The sequence below is a fragment of the Lepidochelys kempii genome, chromosome 7 (genome assembly GCF_965140265.1).
Source record: "Lepidochelys kempii isolate rLepKem1 chromosome 7, rLepKem1.hap2, whole genome shotgun sequence".
Classification (NCBI taxonomy): Eukaryota; Metazoa; Chordata; order Testudines; family Cheloniidae; genus Lepidochelys; species Lepidochelys kempii.
This window is the reverse complement of record NC_133262.1, coordinates 26,439,611-26,462,513: the sequence shown is the minus strand read 5'-3', so window position 1 is coordinate 26,462,513 and position 22,903 is coordinate 26,439,611. Positions and strand designations below refer to the sequence as shown.

Sequence of the window (22,903 nt, the reverse complement as noted above, 5' to 3'; positions counted from 1 at the left end):
TCTGCATACTAAACTGACAGATATGAGGTGCAGGACTAGCTTTGCCAGGTTAAACATGGTTATTAAAGCAGCATACCTAGTTTTACTGGCACTAAAATGAAATGCTGGTGCCAAAATTTCTAAAAGAAAGAAATATTAAGCAACACTGCACCTCTGACATTGACATAAGTTTATTATTATTCCATGCCAATGCACCTTGATCCAAATCATCCAAGTGCATGCTGTTCCAATCCTGGGGCTCCATTAAGACTGACAATTATACTGAATAGTGTAGTGGTTTTCCAGTTTGGTCAAAACTACACACAGTCTCTCATGTGCATATGGCATCTGCAGAGCAAAATTCTATGGATATAGTTGTAGGTCCATAAGCCATTTCAAGACCTCTTCTGTGATGTTATTTGGATATCATCCACAACTACACTGAAATTACTGAGTAAAAGGAAAGTGCATTAATCACTCAGCATCTAGCCCACTACTTTTCTCTACTATATTTTGGCTACATGTGCTCAGATGCCTACCTGTAGAACTCACCTCATCAATTCTGTGAGGATTTTTTAGTTGTTTTTCATATGCATAAGAAAGACTCCTGGCTATCAAAATATTCCCAATGCTTTTCTTTCTTTCCCATCTTTATTAATAAGTACTCAATAGAATCATTTTTATGCTTCCACACTAGCAATATAAAAAAATAAGTTAGGGCCAGATTCTGATACTCTGCCTTATGTTGAGTAGGACCTTAATCAAAGTAGTCCCACGGGGGGGAAAAAAAAGACTACTCGCAGAGCTAAGTGTTATTCAGCAGGGAAAAAAACATCAAAATCTGGCCTTGCATAGAAGAAAACGAAGGCCTTCCTAATTAGGCTTGTAATACTTTCAGAAGAGGCTAAGGACTAGTTTGAACATTTTAAAAATTGCAGTTCCATCATATTCAATGTTTTCAAGAGACTAACTTGGCAAGCATGCATTTATCTGCAACCCAGCAGTGGTGCTGGAACAATTATTATAGAGGGGGTGCTGAAAGCCATTGAACAAAACTGTAAACCCTGTATGTGATGGAAACTACTTCAAGCAGGGGGTGCTGCCACATCCCCAGGTCCCCTAGTTCCAGCACCTACGCCAACTTGTTCACTGCAAGAGACGTGATATTTCACTAGAAGGACCAATAATCTGTTTCTGCGGAGGCTCTTATGTTCCATCTGAAAGAGTTCATATTCCATTTCACATAATATATTTGGAATATACAAAGTTCTTGCTAGAGATTGGTGAATCTCAAATGTTAAGCACCAAAATGTCTGGCTGCCACCAGCTGAAGTAAAGGCCCCACAGGGAGAGAAAATCCAAGGGACCAAAAAGAAAAGTGGAGCAGTGACTGGACACCAGTGGAGCATGAGAGAAGGATGGCAGGGATGTATATACTAGGGGAGAAAAGGAGAAAGGAACCCAGCAGCAGCAAAGCACAAATAGAATAGGGAGGCTAGATTTAAAAAAAAATAAAAAGAAGAAGAAAAAGAAGAGGAGGAGGAACAGAACCGGTGTAAGGGGGAAGACAAAATGAAGTGTAATTAACTTCTCAAAAAGGACAAACTTACTGCATTAAACACAGCTAAATACAAATTTATTATTTTACAAATATAATTTTTCCTTGTAAGCAATTGCTGTAGAGGCCAAAGTGATGTTATGTGGTCATGAATCTGAGGGAAGTTGTCCAGAAATTGTCCAAAAATATTACTGTAGTATTTGGGGCTACTACTATAGAATACTGTAGTATTAACAAAAAATAAGACATGAAACAAACAAAAACAAACATTGAAAAAACAGCATATGGTCAAACTGAGCCAAACTTTCTAAAATTAAGACACAGAATATAAAAGTCTATAAGGCATGAAGATAACAAATGTCCTCCGCATCTTTAGCGGATAAAGGATAAAATAATTTACTGGGTCCTGGAGAAGGGGTGAGACATCCCTTTGGGACACACGGGATAAAAATGGGGAGTGGCTTTTTTTTTAAAGGAACACATTCTGCATAATCAGTCTCAATATAGGGGGGCTCAATAAAGAGATTAACTTTTTAGCTTTGTGTAGAAAAGTCTGTATTTTTGATGGAAACCTACAGAATTTCTACTTTGGGATTGTACACCAGACAGAAGGAAAATAAACAGAAAAAAATTCCTTTATAGTGTCATGATGTGAATTTATTTAAACAATTGGGGAGAAAGGGCGATAATGTTTCAGTTTGAACTTTCTTCAGATAAATCATCTGTGAATGAATGTAACCTTAAACATATTCGTACACTACTGAAGGCCTCATACTAAAGTTGTAAATGTGACCCAAAGGTAAGTCTAAAAGAATTTTCCATGCATTATATCCATACCATACAAATAAAATTATGATATTTACACAATAATTATGTCTGGGCATGCCAGGGTAAATCAGCACCTAGATGTTATGGCAATGGGCTCATTAGACATACCCCATATAGTCTACATCTACACATACATTTAACTCTATGATCCCAAAGAATGATTTAGTGCCAAATCCCCATGCATGTAATCCCATTGATCATTTCGTCTGGAAGTAAAACAAGAATTTGGTCCTTAGCGCACAACATGGACATCAGACATATCCTGATGCAGTACATTATTCAAGTAAAATAAAGTCAGGCACTAATTCCAACGTTAGAGAACCAATTCGGTACAGACTCATTTTGCAATTAGTTCTTACGAGGATTTATTTCTGGCACTGTATACCATGCACACTCCAGGGAAGCACTGAGTAGACTGTAACAGGAGTTCACTCTGGGATTCAGTTGGGAGGGGTAGTGCAACTCTAGAATTGTTATTGTCAGTAAAAAGTCAGATATTTTGAAAGGCTACAAGTCTATTTATATATGTATGGATATAAAAGAACAGACATGCATTTTAGTTAATTGGATATGAAAGTGTACAACTTTGGGATCAAATGGAATGAAGATCTTTTGGGCAAGATTATTAGGTAACCCAGGGTTTTTTACAAAATGTATGGTAGGTAGAGAATTTACTGTATCTTTTCATACACCAATGGAATAATCTTAAACCATAAAAACAAAAATAATGCAATACAGTGTATATTCAAAAGCATACATTCACTATGTATCAGAATCATAGAAATGTTAGGCTGGAGGGAAACTCAAGAGATCATCTAATCTAGTCCTATGCGCTAAGGCAGGATCAAGTATACCTAGACCATCTCTGACAGGTGTATGCCTGACCTGTTCTTAAAAACCTCCAGTGACAGAGATTCTGCAACCTCCCTTGGAAGCCTGCTCAGAGCTTAACTACCCTTACAGTCAGAAAGGTTACACTAATATATAACCTAAACCTCCCTTGCTGCAGATTAAACCCATTACTTCTTGTCCTGTCTTCAGTACCTAAGTGTAGTACTTTGCAATTGTCCTTACTGAGTTTCATCTTGTTGATTTCTGATAGTTCATTCTCCAATTTGTCAAGGTCCTTTTGGATTATAATTCTGTCCTCCAAAACTATAGCAACTCCACCCCAGTCTAGTGTCACCCACACATTTTTAAGCACATTCTCCATTCTATTAGCCAAGTCCTTAATTAAAATATTGACTAGTATTGGACACAGGATGGACCCTGCAGGACCCTACTAGATATGCCCTCCCAGTTTGAAAGCGAATCATTGATAACTAGAGTTTTTCAACCAACCAGTTATGCACCCACCTTATAGTAATTTCATGTAGACCACATGTCCCTAATTTGCTTATGGTACTTCTGTGACAAATTACATTTATCAAACCCATTTGACCACCTGTCCTGCACTCTGCCTAGTGATCTGTATCTCCCAGAACTAATTTTAGTGATATTCCAAACCTCTGACCGGCTTCAAATAATTGCCCCCCCTTTTTTTTAAAAAAATCACAAGCCATAACATTTTTTCCCTCTTCAAAATTATCCTCATTTGAGGCCCAGAACAAATAATATTCAGTCCAGGATCAATGAGAGGTTTAAGATTTGATATCTTCAACATCATCAAGGTTACAAACTAGAATTGAATATCCAAGAATCTCAACTTGTTTTTTTCTTAAAGAATTTCATAAAACAAAAACAGAGGGCAGGGATCCAAATTCTGGTCTTGAACTCAGTCCCTTATTCCCTGGGCCTACAGGGACAATGTTCTCAATTCCTGAGAATGCAAGTACATCTTGCATTGCTCAAGCATCTACATCTAGCCAACCTTCAATAGAGCCACATGCAGCCCATATGAACCCTTGAGTTCTAAAGACGGAGGAATCCTGGAGAAGGATATATTTGGTTTGCTTTTAATTTTGTTCTTATAATTAGCAACAGTCTGTTTTAAGAAGTGTATCATTTAGACATACTATACATACATTCATATGTATGTATGTATGTCACAAAACATTGAGCAGGGACCTGTTGATAGGCTACAAATTGAAAGTGAATTTATTTTTATTTTTAAAAATATACATTAAAACATATTTGTTTCCAGATACTAGTGGACCTTGTGTTTTCTTCTCTTTCTTCTTTCATTTTATATAGGGAGAGACTGTACACAGAACAGATGCAGCGCTATGCTAGTAGCATTCCAAAAAGGTTTCCTTCCCTAGAGTGGACAGTATTAAGGTAAGGCGAACTTCCCAAATAGAGTAAAGTGAGTTAGTGGAATCTGTGGAAAATTTGCTATTTTTTACAAATTTGGGGAGTGGGTGGGAGGGGGAATAAATTGAGTCATGATGGCATTTGTTCCCCTTTTGGGGGAGCATCTTTGGTTTCTTGGATTTTTGCATACACAAACCACAGGATATAAGAGCTCAAAGAATTTAGGTTCTCTAATTAGGTTTTTTTTCAAATCTTTAAAATGTGTAGTATAAAAAGTGAAAGAGTTTGAGCCACATTCTGTCACCCTTTCATTTAATAGTACCTTATTCCTTAAGCAGTCCCATTCACTTCAGTGACGCTACTCAGTGTGAGTAAGGCTAAAAGAATCTGGCTTTTTTGAAAGTCAAAGAATTTTATCTGAATTTATTAAAGAGTTTTTTCCTTAACTTCACATTACTTCATATGGTGTTCTCTATACTGAATGTAATAATTGCAGATGGTGGGCCCAATCTCAAAACCTTCACTTATGTAAATAATCCTTACAGAAATAGTCCCACTGAAGTCAATAGGACAAATCATGTCAGTAGGAACTAGTTCCATGAGTAAGGATTGCAGTCTTAGTCCCTATGTTTTACATCACATTAAAGGCAGTACACTGTAATAAATGAATACATATTCTTGCTGGTTTCTCACATATTTTGTTAGAAGTCTTACCTTTTTCTGAAGGACATTGATTTTTCTTTCCTTTACTTCTAACATGTCTTTCATATCTCGAATCTCTCCAGCCAAGGTTCCCTTCTCTTCTGTGAGGTCTTGCAGTTGTTTTGTTTTTTTATTAAGAAATGTTTCTTTTTCTTCCAGTCGTAATCTCAAGGCATCAACCTGTAATCAATAAATGAAACAGAAAGACTTTAAGGAAAGAATAATAGTTAATGTTACATAAGCTTTTCCATTTTAACCATTTTCTGTTGCATCTGAAATCTTCAATTTTTGGGCTAAGATTTTCTCTGCCCAAAATTGTTTTTGTTTTCTTAAGAGAATGAAATAAACATACTCCCTCATTAAAACATTATCCTTTAGAGTTGTGGTGGTGTTTTGTTTGTTTAAAAACTCTAAAACAGTAAAGGTCGGAGTACTAAGTTGAAATTTGATGTTAAAACAGCCTCAACTAAATTGAGGTGCTTATGAATGATCTAGGAAAGTTCATTTTGATTTGATAAACATATAGTCCATCGAAAATAGTACGTGAACATGCAGTGCATTTTACTTTGAGTTTTCTTGCTGAAGTCATGAAGTACACAGCTAGGGAGGGTACCCAGCCTATGCAATACCTGAGTACTTTATCTGTAGAGTGAAATAGTGAAGGTGCCACTGAATAATGAGGTTTCAACAGGAGCCTTTACCTTCTTCAAGGTACATCATCTTGTAAGGCTCTCAATAAATGAAGTATAAGAGTACTTCCTGTATTCACTGCAAATCTTGTAAGATAAAAATTGAACATATCTGAAGGAGAAAGGTCCTTTCCTCAAGTCCTTGTGAGGTGTATCTAATCAAGTTGTTCTATATTATGGATTTTCTTTTGTATTTCTTTGTAAAAAACAAAACAAAAACAAACTATGAAATTCCATCCAAATTATTAATAGAGTGTTAAATTTAAACCAGTAACCACCCCAAGAGTCAGGAAAATACATATTCAACTTTAACTGTGTCATTTTCTGCTTTTTGAATACACAACCATGCAACTTTGCTGTTCTTTTAACATAGGTTGTTGGTGGAATGTATTAGTAAGATAAAAATACATATTGAAACAGTTGTCAGAATATGGTCAGCAGAGCACTTGTTGGTGATCTGGAAAGAATTGGTAGGTCATGTGATACTGGTTCCTACTTGTGTACAGCTGTTTCTACAGGCAGCTAGATTTTTCATAGCAGTTAGGAGTCTGGATATTTGTAAAAGCATTGGAAAGAAGGGGGAAAGCAAGGCCACCTGTCTACATCAGAAATAAGAGAGGAAAAATGAAGCCATCTTCAGGGACCACAGGCACAAATTGGATTGAAGCTGACACGCATTAAGCAGAATAATCAACAGGAAAGGAATGTCCAGTGGAGAAAGGAGCAAAGTAACCAGGCACCATAACCAGGGTAAGCATGGGAGGGGATGACCAGGTGGCTAGGCAGCATGTCCCAGGAAGTAGAGAACCAGGCACTGGGCAGTACATATACTGTAGACTGAGACAAAGCAGACAGGAAGTACATACAATTGTAAAGTGGAAAGAGGGCCAGGGTGGCAGACAAGCCAATGCCAGGGGGAGAGAGGGGACAGAAAAGATGGAAGAGGATGATTGAAGAGCAAAAAGACAGTGTGACTTTTTCAAAAAGGACTAAATTATTATGGCACTACACAGTTAAAATATGTTAATGCTTTTCTCATGTGACATTTCTATGTAAACAACTGCTCTACAGTAGTTGCCACAGGGATATTGCATAGTTAACAAGTGGAATAGGAGTTGGGCTACACCATTGTGGATGGGAGGGGAAGAGGTCCACAGGACATTCTTTGTATGAGCGCACAGTCTGCACTAAGATGTAGTATGCAAACTTGACATAGTTACTATCCATACCATCAACAATCAGGCTTTACTGTGTTTGAAATTTTCTTATTGGGCTACGATTTATGATAATCAAAGGCATTTGAAGTAAAACAGTTTGTCACAGCTTCTTTAAAATAATAATAATTGCCCAGATTCAGCAAAATACTTAAGCATGTGATTAAGTTAATATATGTGAGAAATTCCATCCCAACCAAGCAAAGCACTTAAGTGCTTTAATGAATAAGGGCCATAATAACTAATACTGGAAAATGTAACAATATAGGATTTAAATATGCTGCATTGTACATGGAACAAAAGAATTAAATGATCCAACACTGAATAATTTAAGATTGAAAAGATCCAACCTTGGAATGACTATCGAGTATAAAGAAAAGGAGTACTTGTGGCACCTTAGAGACTAACAAATTTATTTGAGCATAAGCTTTCGTGAGCTACAGCTCACTTCATCGGATGCATTCAGTGGAAAATACAGTGAGGAGATTTATATACATAGAGAACATGAAGCAATGGGTGTTACTATACACACTGTAATGAGAGTGATCACTTAAGGTGAGCTATTACCAGCAGGAGAGCGGGGGGCTGGGGGGAAACCGTTTGTAGTGATAATCAAGGTGGGCCATTTCCAGCAGCTGACAAGAAAGTTTGAGGAACAGTGGGGGGTGGGGATAAAACAAGGGGAAATCCACCAATGTGATATATGCCATCATGTGCCAGCAATGCCCCTCTGCCAGGTACATTGGTCAAACTGGACAGTCTCTGTGTAAAAGAATAAATGAACACAAATCAGACGTCAAGAATTATAACATTCAAAATCCAGTTTGAGAACACTTCAATCTCTTTGGTCACTCGATTACAGACCTAAAAGTTGCAATTCTTCAACAAAAAAACTTCAAAAACAGACTGCAATGAGAGACTGCTGAATTGGAATTAATTTGCAAACTGGACACAATTAACTTAGGCTTGAATAGAGACTGGGAGTGGATGGGTCATTATACAAAGTAAATGTATTTCCCCTTGTTTAATCCCCCCCCCCACCCGTTTCTCAGACGTTCTTGTCAGCTGCTGGAAATGGCCCACCTTGATTATCACTACAAAAGTTTCCCCCCCCACCCCCCACCCCACTCTCCTGCTGGTAATAGCTCACCTTAAGTGATCACTCTCGTTACAGTGTGTATGGTAACACCCATTGTTTCATGTTCTCTATGTATATAAATCTCCCCACTATATTTTCCACTGAATACATCTGATGAAGTGAGCTGTAGCTCACGAAAGCTTATGCTCAAATAAATTTGTTAGTCTCTAAGGTGCCACAAGTACTCCTTTTCTTTTTGCGAATACAGACTAACACGGCTGCTACTCTGAAGTCTGTAGAGTATAAGAGTCCAAAATACACTGTGTAAGCTGTGCTGAGCTTGACATTCAGTAACATTCATGTATAAGTTTTCCATTTCTGCAAAAATGGAAAGTGCAAAAGTAACATCTCTTCGCTGGAAAATGCAGTAAAAGATGGTGCTTAAGTAGCATAGACAGTGTAGTAAATAAAGCAGAACTGGAAAAGAGAAATAACAGAAAATAAACTGAATTGGAAAGTATACCCATTAAATACATCTCAATTTTTTCTCTACCCTAAGCATTACTGTTACAGAAAGGGCTTGTTGCACTGAAGCAAAAACCAAAGGGTGGGGGAGGGAGATAAGCCCAGGTGTTTAACTTTTTTTCTTTATCAATCATATTGTTAAAATGAAACACACAAAAAACAATTAAATCCTCATCAAAGCCCTAACTAAGCAAAGCACTTTAATACACACTTAACTGTAACCATTATTACTGAAATGGGAGTTACAATTCACGCTTGGTTCCTTGAATGATCACTTGAAACATCTCCCTCTATATGCATACTGCTGCACTGAAATGAAACTAGCTATGCTGCAGTGAGAAGAAACCAAGCGGCAGAGATGGGGAGGGGAAGTTTTGGCCAGGAGAACAGAGTAAAGGCATTTTCTTCCCTACTCTGTTATTTTTAGTTCAAAATAGCTAAAACAGTTTTTTTGTAGTCTTCTTGTGATTAAGTTTAATTTTTAAAAAATAATACACGTATTCAATCATGAAATAGCTCACAGAAAAATCTATAGCCACAAAAATTTAAGATAGACTAGCTGAACGTAAAATTTGATCATCTAACATAAATCCATTCAAAAGTTCCTCTTCAGAAATTCCTCCTTTTTAAATGCCACTGGAGATCAATAAAACCAAACCACTGTTAGAGCTAAGCTTTATGGATTCAATTCTACATTCCTTGCACACCCCAAACTCCCATCAAAGCCAAGCATGGGTTACAGAAATAAAAACAATTTACTCTTAACTGAAGTATTTCTGTTTGTTTTTCCAGAAGAACGGCTACTAGGCCCAAATTTTTAGCTGGGGCCCTCCTGGAATGGGAAAGGAGATGCCAAAAATGGTATTATATGCCTACTTTCAGGGTCTGCTTTTTGTCCTCTGGAGAGGGAGGACAGTCTCTGTCTACAGTTTGGAAAGCAGAGGCGATTTTGGGGTGGAGAGAGCCTGCAGGTAGTCCACCAATACACTGACATTATCACTACTTGGAAGTTAGAGAATTCAGATTAAAACACCATGATACAAAGAATAAAGCCAATGGCACATGCAATACTCCTTGAATGAAGGTAAAAAAATTTGGACCCTTTTTTCTCTCTATGGCTGATCCCTGAAATCATCCACTGTCTGTGTTAAATAGATCTCACCAGGCTAAGTTAAGCAGTAAGTTCCACTCAGAGAAGGCATTATTATACTTTTATAGTACATGGCAGTGTAGTCCTAGAACACTTCTCAGGGAGAAATTTTAGATTTATAAATCCAAAATTTCAAATATAAAATCTGTAACACCAGAAAGTGGTGGATTTGGAGTTAAATCAACATTTTACTGAAATATGAGAAATTTAATTCACAATAAAAAAGCTAGCACTAAGTAACAATGATAAATGTTATTTTGGCATTTTTAAGCAGTGCAATAAGCCTAGTCAGAAAGGGTCATGTATATTAATCAATCAACCTTTATTTCTAGTGGTTAAACTGCACATTGTTAGAGTACAAAATAATCTGCAAAGAAATCTGATTTGTTTTGATTTATATTGTGAGTTTTGTAATGCTAAATTTGTTCTGAACAAAAGTCTTTGCAAAGCCATTTTTAAAATTCAGTTTGGGACCAATTTAGATGATCTATTGAATCTCAGGATGCGTGTTCTTCCTGCTCTTAAAATGGCTCATTGCTTTTCTACACACTGCGAAAAAGATTTACACTATAGTTTATTGGATTTTTTTTCTTTTCTTTTTTATGAAGATTTTGAATAAGAAGAACATAACAGTAATAGGTCTTACAGTCCACCCAGCATAAAATGCAAGCCTCAAAGTGACATTTAAAACAAAACAAAAAAACCCAGGAGACCTGCTATGTTGCCCTAAGCAAATCTATTGTGCCTTTTTAAGGCACTAGCCTGCGACTGAGTGGATGAGAGGCATCACTGCAGCAGGAGCTCTAAGCGCGTTGCTCCTCAGACAGGCGTAATGAGACTGATTCTCAGAAGTGCTGAGCATTAGCAGTTTCACACAAAGTCAACAGGAGCCAAAGCTGCTCAGCACCTCTGAACATCAGAATTGGTACCTCTCAGAGTTCCTACTTGTGCAGTGGAACTATGGCTGCTTCAAGGGGTGCAGCACACACTTCCCTCTGCAGACAGCCTGCTCTCTTGGCTAGATTTAAAGGGGATAGGCCCATGGCCTCCTTCCTTCCATCTCCCATTTGGTGGTTAACTGCTAGGCCAGTCCAATTACATTTAGATTAGCACATGTACTGTGATACTGCAAATTGCCCTTCCACACATGATACAGTAAGGAACACTTTATGGCTTTCTACAATATTAAGGTAAAACCCAAACCTCCAAAAGTATTATTTTTCTTGTTAAAAACTGTAATGGCTAAATTCTTGCTCAAGTCCATCAGAATATTTGCACCTTATCACAGTGATGTGTTCTGTTCAGGCCTATAGGCGTTTTGTACACTGCAAAGTGAGCAGATCATGGTTCCCCATGTAAAGGCTCTTTCATTGAGATTAATTACACTCTTCCATAAGTGGCAGGATCTGGCCCAAGGCAGGAATAGATTTAAACATAAACTTGTGCCTAGATTCCCAGCTGTTGGGATCAGGTAATTATGACAGTATTTCAAGCTTTCACTTTGAAAAAAATAAGTTTCTATCTCTAATGGTTGCAAATAAAAGCTTGAAAACATGATCCAAGAATAACTGATGCAGTGACATCTGCCTGCCAACATCCTGTTCAATGTCCCCTGTTCTTCTTTGTGCAGAAACTGTGCGTTTTATTACCAGTTTTTAATCAATACAGCTTCAAATGTATGCTAGGCACTTTACATACAAGCACGTGTGAGAGCTCAGATTAAAACCTGCAGGTGACAGAAAGTCCACTGCAGATCTAAAGCAGAATATTAGACAAAGTACACAATTTACATGCCATCTATAACATCCCCGTCGCCCTTCTGGCAGCTAAAAGAAAATGGTGAGGGGATGTGTGCTGGAACTTAACACACACATTCAAGCTTTCTCCACTCCTGTTCTCCAGGGGAGGAGGTGCAGTTCAAGTTAGTAGCTGCTCCTTCTTCCCAAGGCGGCTGGCAGGGGGAAAAAATAACATTATCAGGTGTTCTACCACACCTCTAGGACTTTTTCCTTTACTCTCCCAGTGGTGAGTAGTCCTATGCCTAATGCTCTGCTGTCTGCCTATATCCAAAGGGTCAGCAGGTGATCCTCACTGTATCACACAAAGGCAGCAGCAGTCAGTCCCTGTGATCAGTGCTCTGCGCGAGCCTATTCAGAAGGGCAGTCAGTTGGGAAGAGTGAGTTGGCACACATACTGTGTAGGGCCTTGCGAATATGGATTTATTTTCCATTCACAGGCATACATATGGCATTTGCAGGAAAATTGATCATGCTGATCAGTCATTTCCGCTGCTTTTAAATTTTTCTCTCAGCCTTTAATAATCATGAGCCAAAAAGTTTGCATTTCTCAGAAAGTTAAACTATCTCAGCTGAACTGCATTCAACCTTTTAGAGTATATCATCAGCTTGGTACTAAGCAAGAATGACATTTCATATGTCAAATTTGAACCTCCAAATGGTGTGAAACCAAAAGCTGTTAAATCATCTTCATGCTCTGTAGAAGCTAAGGAGCAAAAGAGTGTATTGTATACACCCAGGTAGGTTTTCAGAGGTTACAAATTATCTTTATCTTCCCTAAAAATGGGATCACAAAATCATGGGAGAGAAGAAAAAAACAAAAACAAAAACAACTTACTGCAGCATGCTATGAAAAACTGTCCGCCTCTTCCTCTTCCGCCTAACTGCATTTTAAATATGATCAAAAAATAACTGGAATGTAGCTCATATTACAGCATCAGATGCATGTGCGCGTATATATAAGCAATTTTTGTACACAAGAACCCTCTCTTTGTTTTTTCACTCAAAGTCCCTCTTCACTCCCCCCACCCCCTTCAAACTTTGGCAGTTCACTTACTAATAAAACTTGGCAATTTAGAGAACATTATCTCTTCCCGAAAAAGAGAGCAAAATCAGATGAGATACCTCATACACAAACGCCTTTCAAAGACCACTGTACAAAGTAGACTGCTTTTTATTTTTTGTCTAGCTTATTTTTCTCCTACTTATTTCATTAAATACATTAATTTATAAATTTAATACATTAAAACCTGTCATTTGGTCTGGCAATATGCAACACTTCTATAACATTTCAATACTAGGGTATACTTTAAAAAAAAAAAGGAAAAGTTCATGTAAACAGCAAAAAATGTCACATTAAAAGTGAAACTTTATTAGTCTTCATGCCAACGCCCTCTACTCATGTCCAGTTCCACTAGTGATGTCTATTTTTGGAAGAACCTCATTGTTAAATGTTTAACTTGTATGCCATATTATATATATATTGTTTATGAAACTGCTTTAAAGGTTGTGGAGTTCTGCTAGGAAATAAAATGTACAGAAGTAATGCTGTGTTTCGCTGGTAAGAATTACTTATTTTAACACCACAATTAAAAAATATTTGCTAAGACAGAGGTTTGGCTATATTTTTTCTTTTTAATGTGTTAACAATACACTCCTGATTTTTCAAGTCCAATGCTATGGACTAGATCATGAGATAATGATCTCTACTGAATAAAAGGCAGTGAGAGTCTCCCTCTCAGTCCATCTATTGCTCTAGCAAGCAAGGGAGACTAAACTCAGCTGGGTCTCTATTTGGCACAGAATATCAACATTATCACAAAGGTTGCCAACATTGTATTTAAAAAATAAGGGACTGTTTTCTTAGCACCCCATCCCATCCCTCCTCCCGATATTACTAATTATCATTAATAAATAATAAACGAATAATAAATAGTAAATAATACATTCACCAGGAGTATTTCTTGCTTCTTTCTGCAGCACTCAGTAACTCCCAATCTTGTTGTACAAAGATGAAAAATTACTGGACTCCCTTGTAGTAAGGAACTATTGGCAACCCTACTTAGCACGTAGGGGGACAGAGCCACGGTTCTATCCATTCTTCCCCTTGTTCTGTCCCCTCCTGTGCCAGCTCTGCAGATCCTGCTCCACTTCTGTGCTGCCACTCATTACATGGGCAGTTGGTGCAGCAGCCTTAAGGGGTGCCACATCTGATAAACTAAGAAATGCCCCCTCCCCCATCAGAAATTTGTGTGTGCTCATCCGCTTGTAAACACACAGACCTGAGTTGTACATGCACAAAAGGTGTTTTTCATGCTTTTTAAAATTCTGCCCTATATTTTAAATGAAATTTAACCATAAAATAAAACTAAATTCCCACCATATTTGCCTGTCATATTTTTAAAGATTCAAATGTTACAAAACAGAATGTATCAAATACAAACTTAAATTGTGGACTTGAATACACATCCATTTCTCAAAAGAAAAGGCAGGAACACAACACACCCATTTAAAAGAAGAATTTTTCCCTGCTGCAAAATTGCAGATACTTGAATCCTGTGCAATTGAATATTATACTTTTACTATATGGAACTATGTGAAAATGTAGAATGGATACATTTATTACTACTCAGGCAGTTTTCAGATGCTGAATTCCTGACGGGTTGGTGAGATGGTTAACCATTTCCCAGGTGGATCATCTCAGAAAAACAGGTTCCTAAAATGTTTTAAAGTGAAGATTTCTTCTTAACAAAAAAATTATGCACTATGCCTGCTAAAATGGCCCCATTCTGCACAGCAGTTCCCTAATCCATGTTACCCAGGACATGATCCTTGTGACAGGTAAACACCAGAGATTTGTATCACAATGTATCATATACTGTTTTATAATATATGGCTCCAGTCCCATAAATTCCTGCATGTGAGTGGACTCCTATCCCCATATAGACACCCCCCACACACACACAAACTGATTTCCATAAGGCTCTACAGGAGCATAGCAATCTGCCTCACACAGGAAGATGCAGGATCAAGATCTGTTGTAAACGCTTGAATTTTATCATTTAAAAAAATACATTCAATACCCATATTTGCATTAAACTTTTAACATATTTACAAGAAGTTAAAGATTCTTCCTACTGAGATATTTTGATGTGCTTTATAGGATTCATCAACACTCCCTTAATTGTCATAGCATATCTAGGTATTTCTGGAAGTGTGTATCACAACAGATTCCTCCTAATTTAAGTGACACAGGCTGACTCAGCTCTTTTGCTATATGCCAGCATCCCTGAAGTATGAAAATCAGAAGCACTCATTTTACTTTTTGAGTGCTAAGTTTAAATTCTGTAGTTGCAGACCTCGCTGAATTTTTAATTCAGCAATTTTTTTAATCTTAAAGAGTTGTTTATTGATTAGAGATGTAATCTGATTTAGTATCCTCCTTTTAATACTTAAACAATAAATACTTAAGGAATATTGGCAGAAGGGGGAGAGATGTATGGCAGTTAACTCAGTTTTCGCCTAGGAAGGGAGGACAGCCTGAGATCTAGGCTAGAACATAGTTTGTAAACACATAGCCAAACTGTCCCCTGCATGTATATAGAAAAGGAAACTCCACAAAGTTCTCTTCATGGGAATCCCACCAGATGAATTCCATCCTGTAGGGCAAGGGAGGGGAAATCCCCTTTCAGTGTAATAGGCAGGATGTATTAACTTTTCCAGTGATTCCCCGCTTGTTTCTCAGTGGGGCAGTGGTTGGACACTGCATGAATGACTCCCATTCTGCCATTGCAGAGTCTAGCTAGACCCCTCCTCTAGTGAAGGTCCCCAACTTGGCAGCAGGCTCTTCATGCTGCAGAGGAGGCTGACCCTCCTGTCACTCTCCTCTAGGTCAAAATTTGCTTGGTTATCATGCCCTCCCCATGGAAGTAATGTTGGGTGGCCAAATAGTATTAGAAATTGGCTTAGATGGAAGAGAGCTTAAATCGAGTATAAAAATCATTCCTTCAGTCAGTTTGAAACACAGTGTAGATTGGACTTTACATCATCTGCAGCACGGAATTCTGATCATATTCGGATTAACAATGCAGCCAACTGTATAAAAGAAGCTATTTTATTAATATGTACATTTTTGGCTACTTCTAGCACTAAAATTAGGTGGTTTTAAGTGACTTGTCCAAAGTTCAGAATTTAATGTTCAGTTCAGTTCCAGCAAATTTCAGAAAACACAAGAGAATTGTAACTCATGTGTTAATACTTAAACTTTTTGTTAATAAAACTTCCAACACTAACCTTACCTCATTGAACTTACCTCACTGATTTTTATGCTCACTATAAAACTATAGCTGTCATAATATTTTCTGAATTACTGCAAAAGGAAGTAAGTCATTCCAAAGTCAATGTTATTTTGCAACATAATGATAGTTGTAAATTCAAAATACTTAAAACCAATTTACAAAACTATCAATCTTGGTAACTTAACTTTTGAAAATCCTGTATCCAATAACCTTCCGATTTTATTTTTAAACAAATAGAAATTAAATTCCTCACACCCAACGCTCTTCCATAAAATTGTGTCAATGCACTGAACTGATTCATGCTAAAATAGTGTATAATTTACTAATAATGTAAAAAGGTACCAATGGATATCAACTACCTTTATATATAACAAGTACCAAGAAAAAATGGCAACAGTGCCGCTTTTTCAGATTATTTTACTATAAATAGTTGAGGTCAATGATTATAAATAGTTGGGATACCAATCTTTTCCTGAAAACTTATTAGGTTGCTAATTTAGTCACAACAGCAAAATGCACCTAAACAAAGGACTTGGAAATAGATAAAATCTCTATTCTATAAAGGCAATGGGCCTGTATACTGGTTTGGGGGTAAGCTGTATCTTTGACTTCTCATTCTCTCCATGAGCACCTCTTTCAAATGACAGGCCTACACTTCTTCAGAATTGAACATAATCCTGCTTTGACACTGGATTACTATACTACAGGACCCCCCTGTTTATCAACTGTGTTTTCCTCAGCAGATCCAACTGTTTGGCCCCTGCTATAGAGAGCTCTCTCCGGGAGCTGTGACCAGTTGATAAATGCAGTGACACAACACAGCTTGTTCAAGCCAAAGTATTACTTGTTTATCCAGAGTAACATAACCAACAGAGTAAAAGTGTTAAATAACAAGAGCTTAAAGGCATACGGTCTTACCTAAGCTTCATATTTCCCTCAAGTAGTTTGAAAGGCCCAACTTAAGTCTTGATACAGCCTGCTTTTTTGCAGACCCTCAGGGGTCTCCAGTCTCCTCAAAGGTTCAGCTTTTAACCATTTTCAAACTCTTTATTTCACAATTCCCACCTGAATCCCCTTGAGGACACAAGCCGGGACCTTCTCCCGCTTTGGGAAGCCAGACTCTAGATTCCATATTAGTGGAGGTAAACTTCAAAGGAATTAACATTTACATTTTCTGAGTAGTTTCAGAGGAGCAGCCGTGTTAGTCTGTATCCGCAAAAAGAAAAGGAGGACTTGTGGCACCTTAGAGACTAACCAGTTTATTTGAGCATAGGCTTTCGTGAGCTACAGCTCACTTCATCGGATGCAATTGGGGACCCTATGGCCCTGATGAACTCCCACTCCTGAACGCTCCCCAGGCTGCTGTACCAGACCCAAACCTTGGGTACCACATGCTCTGGACTTGCTGAGGCTAGGCACAATTTAAGCCATGTCTCTCTGGCCCTTGGCATAGGTTTCGGGTGCAGACCTCACGTCTGAGACCTCTTTTGGCAGTGGGGACCCCACAGTTCAATAACCTAGGCCCTGAAATCAGTGGCAGCTCTCCCAAGCCTCTCTAGTAGCTGCTGAATGCTCCCAGTATTCCACTAAACTTGTGGACTCTCTGGTTTACTATTTTCCTCTTTGGGAGTTACATGACCGCGTAGGAAAGCAACACGCACACTGCAAAGGAATTTCTAAACACACACACACTTTACTCTCAGAGAAAGCACAAGAGATATACAGATCTATAGAAAAATAAACACCTGTACACAAGACCCTGCCTCAGCTTCCTCACCCCTCCATGTCCTTTGCATCTTAGCCAGTGTTTTCCAGGAAGTTCAGGATTCTTCTGCACCCCATCTCCTCCAGCCCTGTCATATTCTGGTCTTTCTCTGCTCGAGCACACACAGAAGCCCTCCTGTTTATAAGCACAGTTTTGGTCATGAGTCCCAGTATGGGACCTCATGTCCCAGCCATGCTGTACTCCTTTGTCTCACAGGGGGTAGTGGGGAAGAGTCATTAACAAATAAATAGCCTTTCCAGGGAGTCTCCATTGTCCTGCTAGGGCATGTTTATTCAATTGTCCAAATGTACTCACACAAAGTCTACTGTATGTACATATCCGGGGATCTGCACAGGAATTTAAGTATGTGCAGGAGAGTTTGCTTGCATGCAAGTCAGTTGTACACACTTTGGAAAATCTGGTTCAACCCTCTGTGCTTCAGTTGACTCATCTTTAAAATAGAAATATTACTCATCTTGTGTGGAGGCTTAATTCATTAATTTTTGTGAAGAGTGTAGTAGGCAGTCTTCAACATGTGTCTAAGTAAATATGAAACTGACACACTGATGTGGGGAGTCACTACATGAGTGCAACATACGAAATCACCAAGTTAAATATATTTCTCTCTCTAAGAACAGCACGAGTTACTCCAAAGAGAAATGCTTGAGTCATAACTCCTGCTTGATTCCCCATAGAATTCATTTTGAACAAGGAACAGAATATCTATAGAAAAGTATGTCTTCAGTGCATATACAATTGCATATTAGCAAGAGAAATGGGGAACAATAATTAAATACCAAGAGACCATTTTCATATAATGTAATGTTACATAATTAATTTTGCAAACGTTCATGTAAATACTTTTAAAAGAATGTGAATTAATAGCTGTTAATCTGTGCCCTTTAGAACTGTATCTTCAGTCAATATTTCTCTGATTGACAGTATGTAATTTTACATTGCAAACTAGGCAATGATTGTAAATGTGGTCTGCAGTGAGATACTTTCTCTAAAAGGTGTACTATAAGGAGCTGGTTTGTCTGTATTTGATAGGGTATTTATAGTGACATTTACAAGATGGAGAAAAAAATCATAATAAAAATTAATGGGCCGAATTAGAGCTACCACAAGGAACCCCGGGCCCTCCTTCCCAAGAGTCAGGCTTAACGAGATGGCCTGCACTCATTGTGCAAAAGAGTGGAGAGACGATGCTGCAGAAGCCACTGACGAGCGTGTACCTTTCTGGGTGCCTTAAAGCATTGTGCTAATTCTCAAATGGTGTAAATCCACTAACTTCAATGGAGTTATGCCAACAATTGGCCCATTCTCTCTCTTCCTGGATTATGCAAGCATTATGCACCCAGGCACCACTCCCTCACTCACATGGACAATCACCACTCAAGTACAACAACAGCTCTGTCACATCCACCGTACCATAATCTGGTCCAAAACACACAAATTAAACATGACTGACGAAGCTCCCCACAATGCAGCTACAGTGACTTGCTGCCTGGATGTGCTCTACCTTCTCCAAAAGGGCTCACAAAGCAAGTTCCTTATTTCTTTCCCCTGCTTTTCAGACACACTCTTTGTGACCATGCAGATCATTGGTCACACATTTTCCTGTGGTACGAAGTTATAAACATCATTGTACACAATTATTTTCTTAACTCCTTTTCCCTTCACATCTCACAGTCTGGGGTGCAGGATAAATATCCTGACTATTCAACAGGCAATAGATAAATTAATCATTGCTAATGCACAGAAAGCAAATAGAGTATCTGGGATGTTTTACCCAACCTATAAAAACAAAACAAAAGCAAAGCAGATACAAAACAAGAAATCTTTCTTGGAATACAAAACGACTCTCCATTTTTACCCCCTACCACTCTGATTGAACCATGCAAGCGTAGCAAAACTTTGCAAATCTCAGCTCAGAGACTCTCTGTTCTGTCTGTTACCTTTATTCCCACTGAAGTGAACTTCATGGACGGTTGTGGCCTTGTATAGAAAAGCAGCCCATAGTTATCCCAGAATGCCCTACTTTGGGAAAAAGCCTGATGACTCATGCGGTCTCAACCCAGTGTACATATACTGCAGTCTAAACAGAAGCTCTGCATAATCCCCATCTACACAGGTGGGATAATGTCAAAATGTAGTCTCTTAAATTAGACTTCCAACTCTCACAGTGTGTAACTTGCTGGTTTTGAGGCCATCCATAACTTGTAAATATATTTATCATTCCACACAGCCTGTTATATTTATCTGTTAACAGAAAGGGCTGTTTATTCTTCTGTATTCCAGGATCCCATGCAACAAGAAGCAATTTAATATAATAGTCATTACCCAGACTCTTGCAAAGTCCCCCAAAACATATCTATATTATTACTGCCTCTTCGGATGAGGATATGACAGACACCACAGCTGATCTCAGAATTTTTGGATGTGCCCACCACATTTAATTATTGGTGGGGCCCCCTCCCTCCTTGATCCCCAAATCTACTCCACAATTATCACAATTCTATGCAGAAGGCCAGTTTAACTATTTCAGAAAGGATTAGCTAGATGGGAATTTAACGGTGTCATGTTGCATCAGATGTATGTGTGGAGAGACCATTCAAGTACCCCTAGCCAAATACTGCAAAAGTAGAGCCCAGCTGCTCATTTCTTTCAGCTGTAGAGACTGATCTACATTTTCAAGTCTTAATTTACAAGGGGAAGGGCTACAGAATTATTTTTAAAAATACAATAAAAGCTGAAATTCTCTTTTGTTTCTAGTTCCACCAAATCAGTGGAGACATTAACTGCAGGTTTAACTCTGCTAAATGAGGGAGATTATATGTTGGATTCTTAAATTACCTCCCTAGTCTTGAAATAGGACTAGAAATTATCTAACAGCAGAATCTGTCATAAGAGATGCAGTACTTCCTTGTTCCTCAGGTTGTGAGCTCCTGAGAGCAGGGACCATTCTTTCTTGAATGTATGGAAAGTAACTACTTTGTTATGGGTGCTACTATAGAGAAATAGTATTTTTCATTATTTCAAAGCGGAAGTTCTCGGTGATTCATCCTTGACTCTGGAATTTACTTCTCCCCTTCTACTAACAAAGCTCATTTCAAGGACTGTCAAGGTATTTTGCTCCATAAAAGCCTTGGGAGAACAGATGCATCCTGCATGAGGTGGAAGTTGAGAGGGGTTAAGTTGGAGGGGAAGTTGATGTCTGAGAGAGTCATTTCTTGTCATTATGCCATTTCATAAATGTTCTTGGTGTTTTTTTAAAAGTACATGTGCTAAGAGAGTGTTGATTAGTGCATTTTAAAAGATGTAAATCAATAACTATGAGAAGCTGAAACAATTAATCTTCTCTCTTTTTGACATTACTGAATAATTAGGCTAGCACAACAGTTTTCTGTTATATATTCTCCTGATGTTAGGGAATTTTAGAAAATTGTAAGCCTTTGCCTTTTTGGGTCACACAGATTTTGCCCAAGGCATTATTCCTAGTAAAACTAGGCTTCTGTAAGATTTGCTGGCTGAGTAGAGAGTTTAAATTTAATTTTCTCTCATCACCTTCCTACAAAGTAATTGCATGTGTGGAACTAGCTGTGAGGGGTGCAGTCAGATCCTTTTCTGACTCGTTTAATTTCCGCTGTGCCAAAGTAACTCTCTCCCCCTGCTGCGTCAACTAGTGTCCCTTTCTATGTAAAAATACACCACTTCCGTTGCAGATACTTACACACGCATTCATGAAAGTAAACGCGATCACTGAAACATTGGTGGTAAGTGAACACAAAAGGAGTATAAGCAGAGATTAAATGAATTCATTTTTAAATTCAAGTGAATGCTAATGGTAAATTTGCCTCAGTCACCGAGCTGTAATTCTCCTAACAACACTATTCCTAGCTATGCTGAGTTATTCAGAAAAGGGGAAAATATGATATTCTAATTGTTCTTTAAACAGTAGAGCTTGGATAACATCCTCTTGAAAAGAATGGGGGTACCCAATAATCTGTCATAATGGGTCTCAGAAGACTGTGCCTCAAACACAGGCTAGATGCTTTAGATGTCAATCGAGGGAGTCAGATGCTGCCTGAAAAGTTCTGTTGTATTTCTCCAGATTGATTTAAGGGATTCCCAGAAAGCATGATTCCTGCAGATCAGAGAAGAGCAAAAACCTCTGCTACCTTTACAATTTTAGGAGGTTAAAACATTTTGAAGTCAGAGGCTTCATTGAGAATTAACTAGAGTGAGTGGTTCTCACAGCCCCTAATATACAGCTCTAAATCCAACTAGAGAACCTTGGCAATGTGCCCTTTAATTCCCTGAAGAAAAAAGGACTCCAGCTCTCTCTCTTTTGCCTTTGAGTGTTACAAAGGGCATTTCTACACTTCAATGTAAGCCCAGGTTTAGTAGCACTCAAGTTATTAGATCCTGGGTTTGTTAAACTAGGAGGTGAACATCTGCACTCATTTGTAACCCCGGATTAGAAATTGTTGAACACAGGCTCCCAACCCAGTGCTCCATATCTACACTATATTATGCAGGTCCAAATCCAACCACCCATATTTTAGACTTCCTAGCGCCCTCCCAAAATACGCTTTGTTCATGGTGCTGTGTGGAAAAACTTGTCTATCCAACAAATTTGACTGTCCAGTGGAGTAAAAGTCAGCCTTTGGAATTGTGGAGTACTTTTGGCAGACTCCCAGAGAATGAGTCCAGGGGGATTGTATCTATACTGCAAAGCAACAGGGCTTGAATCCTGGGTCCTGGCTTGGCTCAAGCTCGGACCTTCCACTACATCTGGGACCCTGGGTTCAAGCTCTGGATTAGCATAATTTGTGCATAGACAGAAAGGGGTCAGGCTTGAGCCTGAGCTCAAACCCTGGGTTTACATTGCAGTGTAGACATACTCAAAGAGATCCCGAAAACAACAGGCAGTCCATTCTGGAGCATCAGATGGATCTTGTGACACTGAACCCTGTTTCTCCTCCAGAGGCTGCATAGGAAAAAATCTTCACACCCATGAACCTAAGAATCGATAGAACCGAGATGGATATAGTACCCTTACATT

At 38.4% G+C, this 22,903-nt stretch overlaps 1 protein-coding gene across 10 annotated transcripts in view; it reads right to left on the bottom strand.

Annotated features, from left to right (window-relative positions):
- ERC2 (ELKS/RAB6-interacting/CAST family member 2) overlaps positions 1 to 22,903 on the bottom strand; it is an 830,030-nt gene that overhangs the window by 506,174 nt on the left and 300,953 nt on the right. For all 10 annotated transcript variants that reach the window (XR_012159812.1, XR_012159814.1, XR_012159815.1 and 7 more), the window contains one exon: positions 5,333 to 5,500. Coding sequence is in view for 1 of the 10 variants with exons in the window: in XM_073351518.1 (XP_073207619.1) it covers positions 5,333 to 5,500 (168 nt within the window). In the remaining 9 variants the exon portion in view is untranslated. The remainder of the gene's footprint in view (positions 1 to 5,332; positions 5,501 to 22,903) is intronic.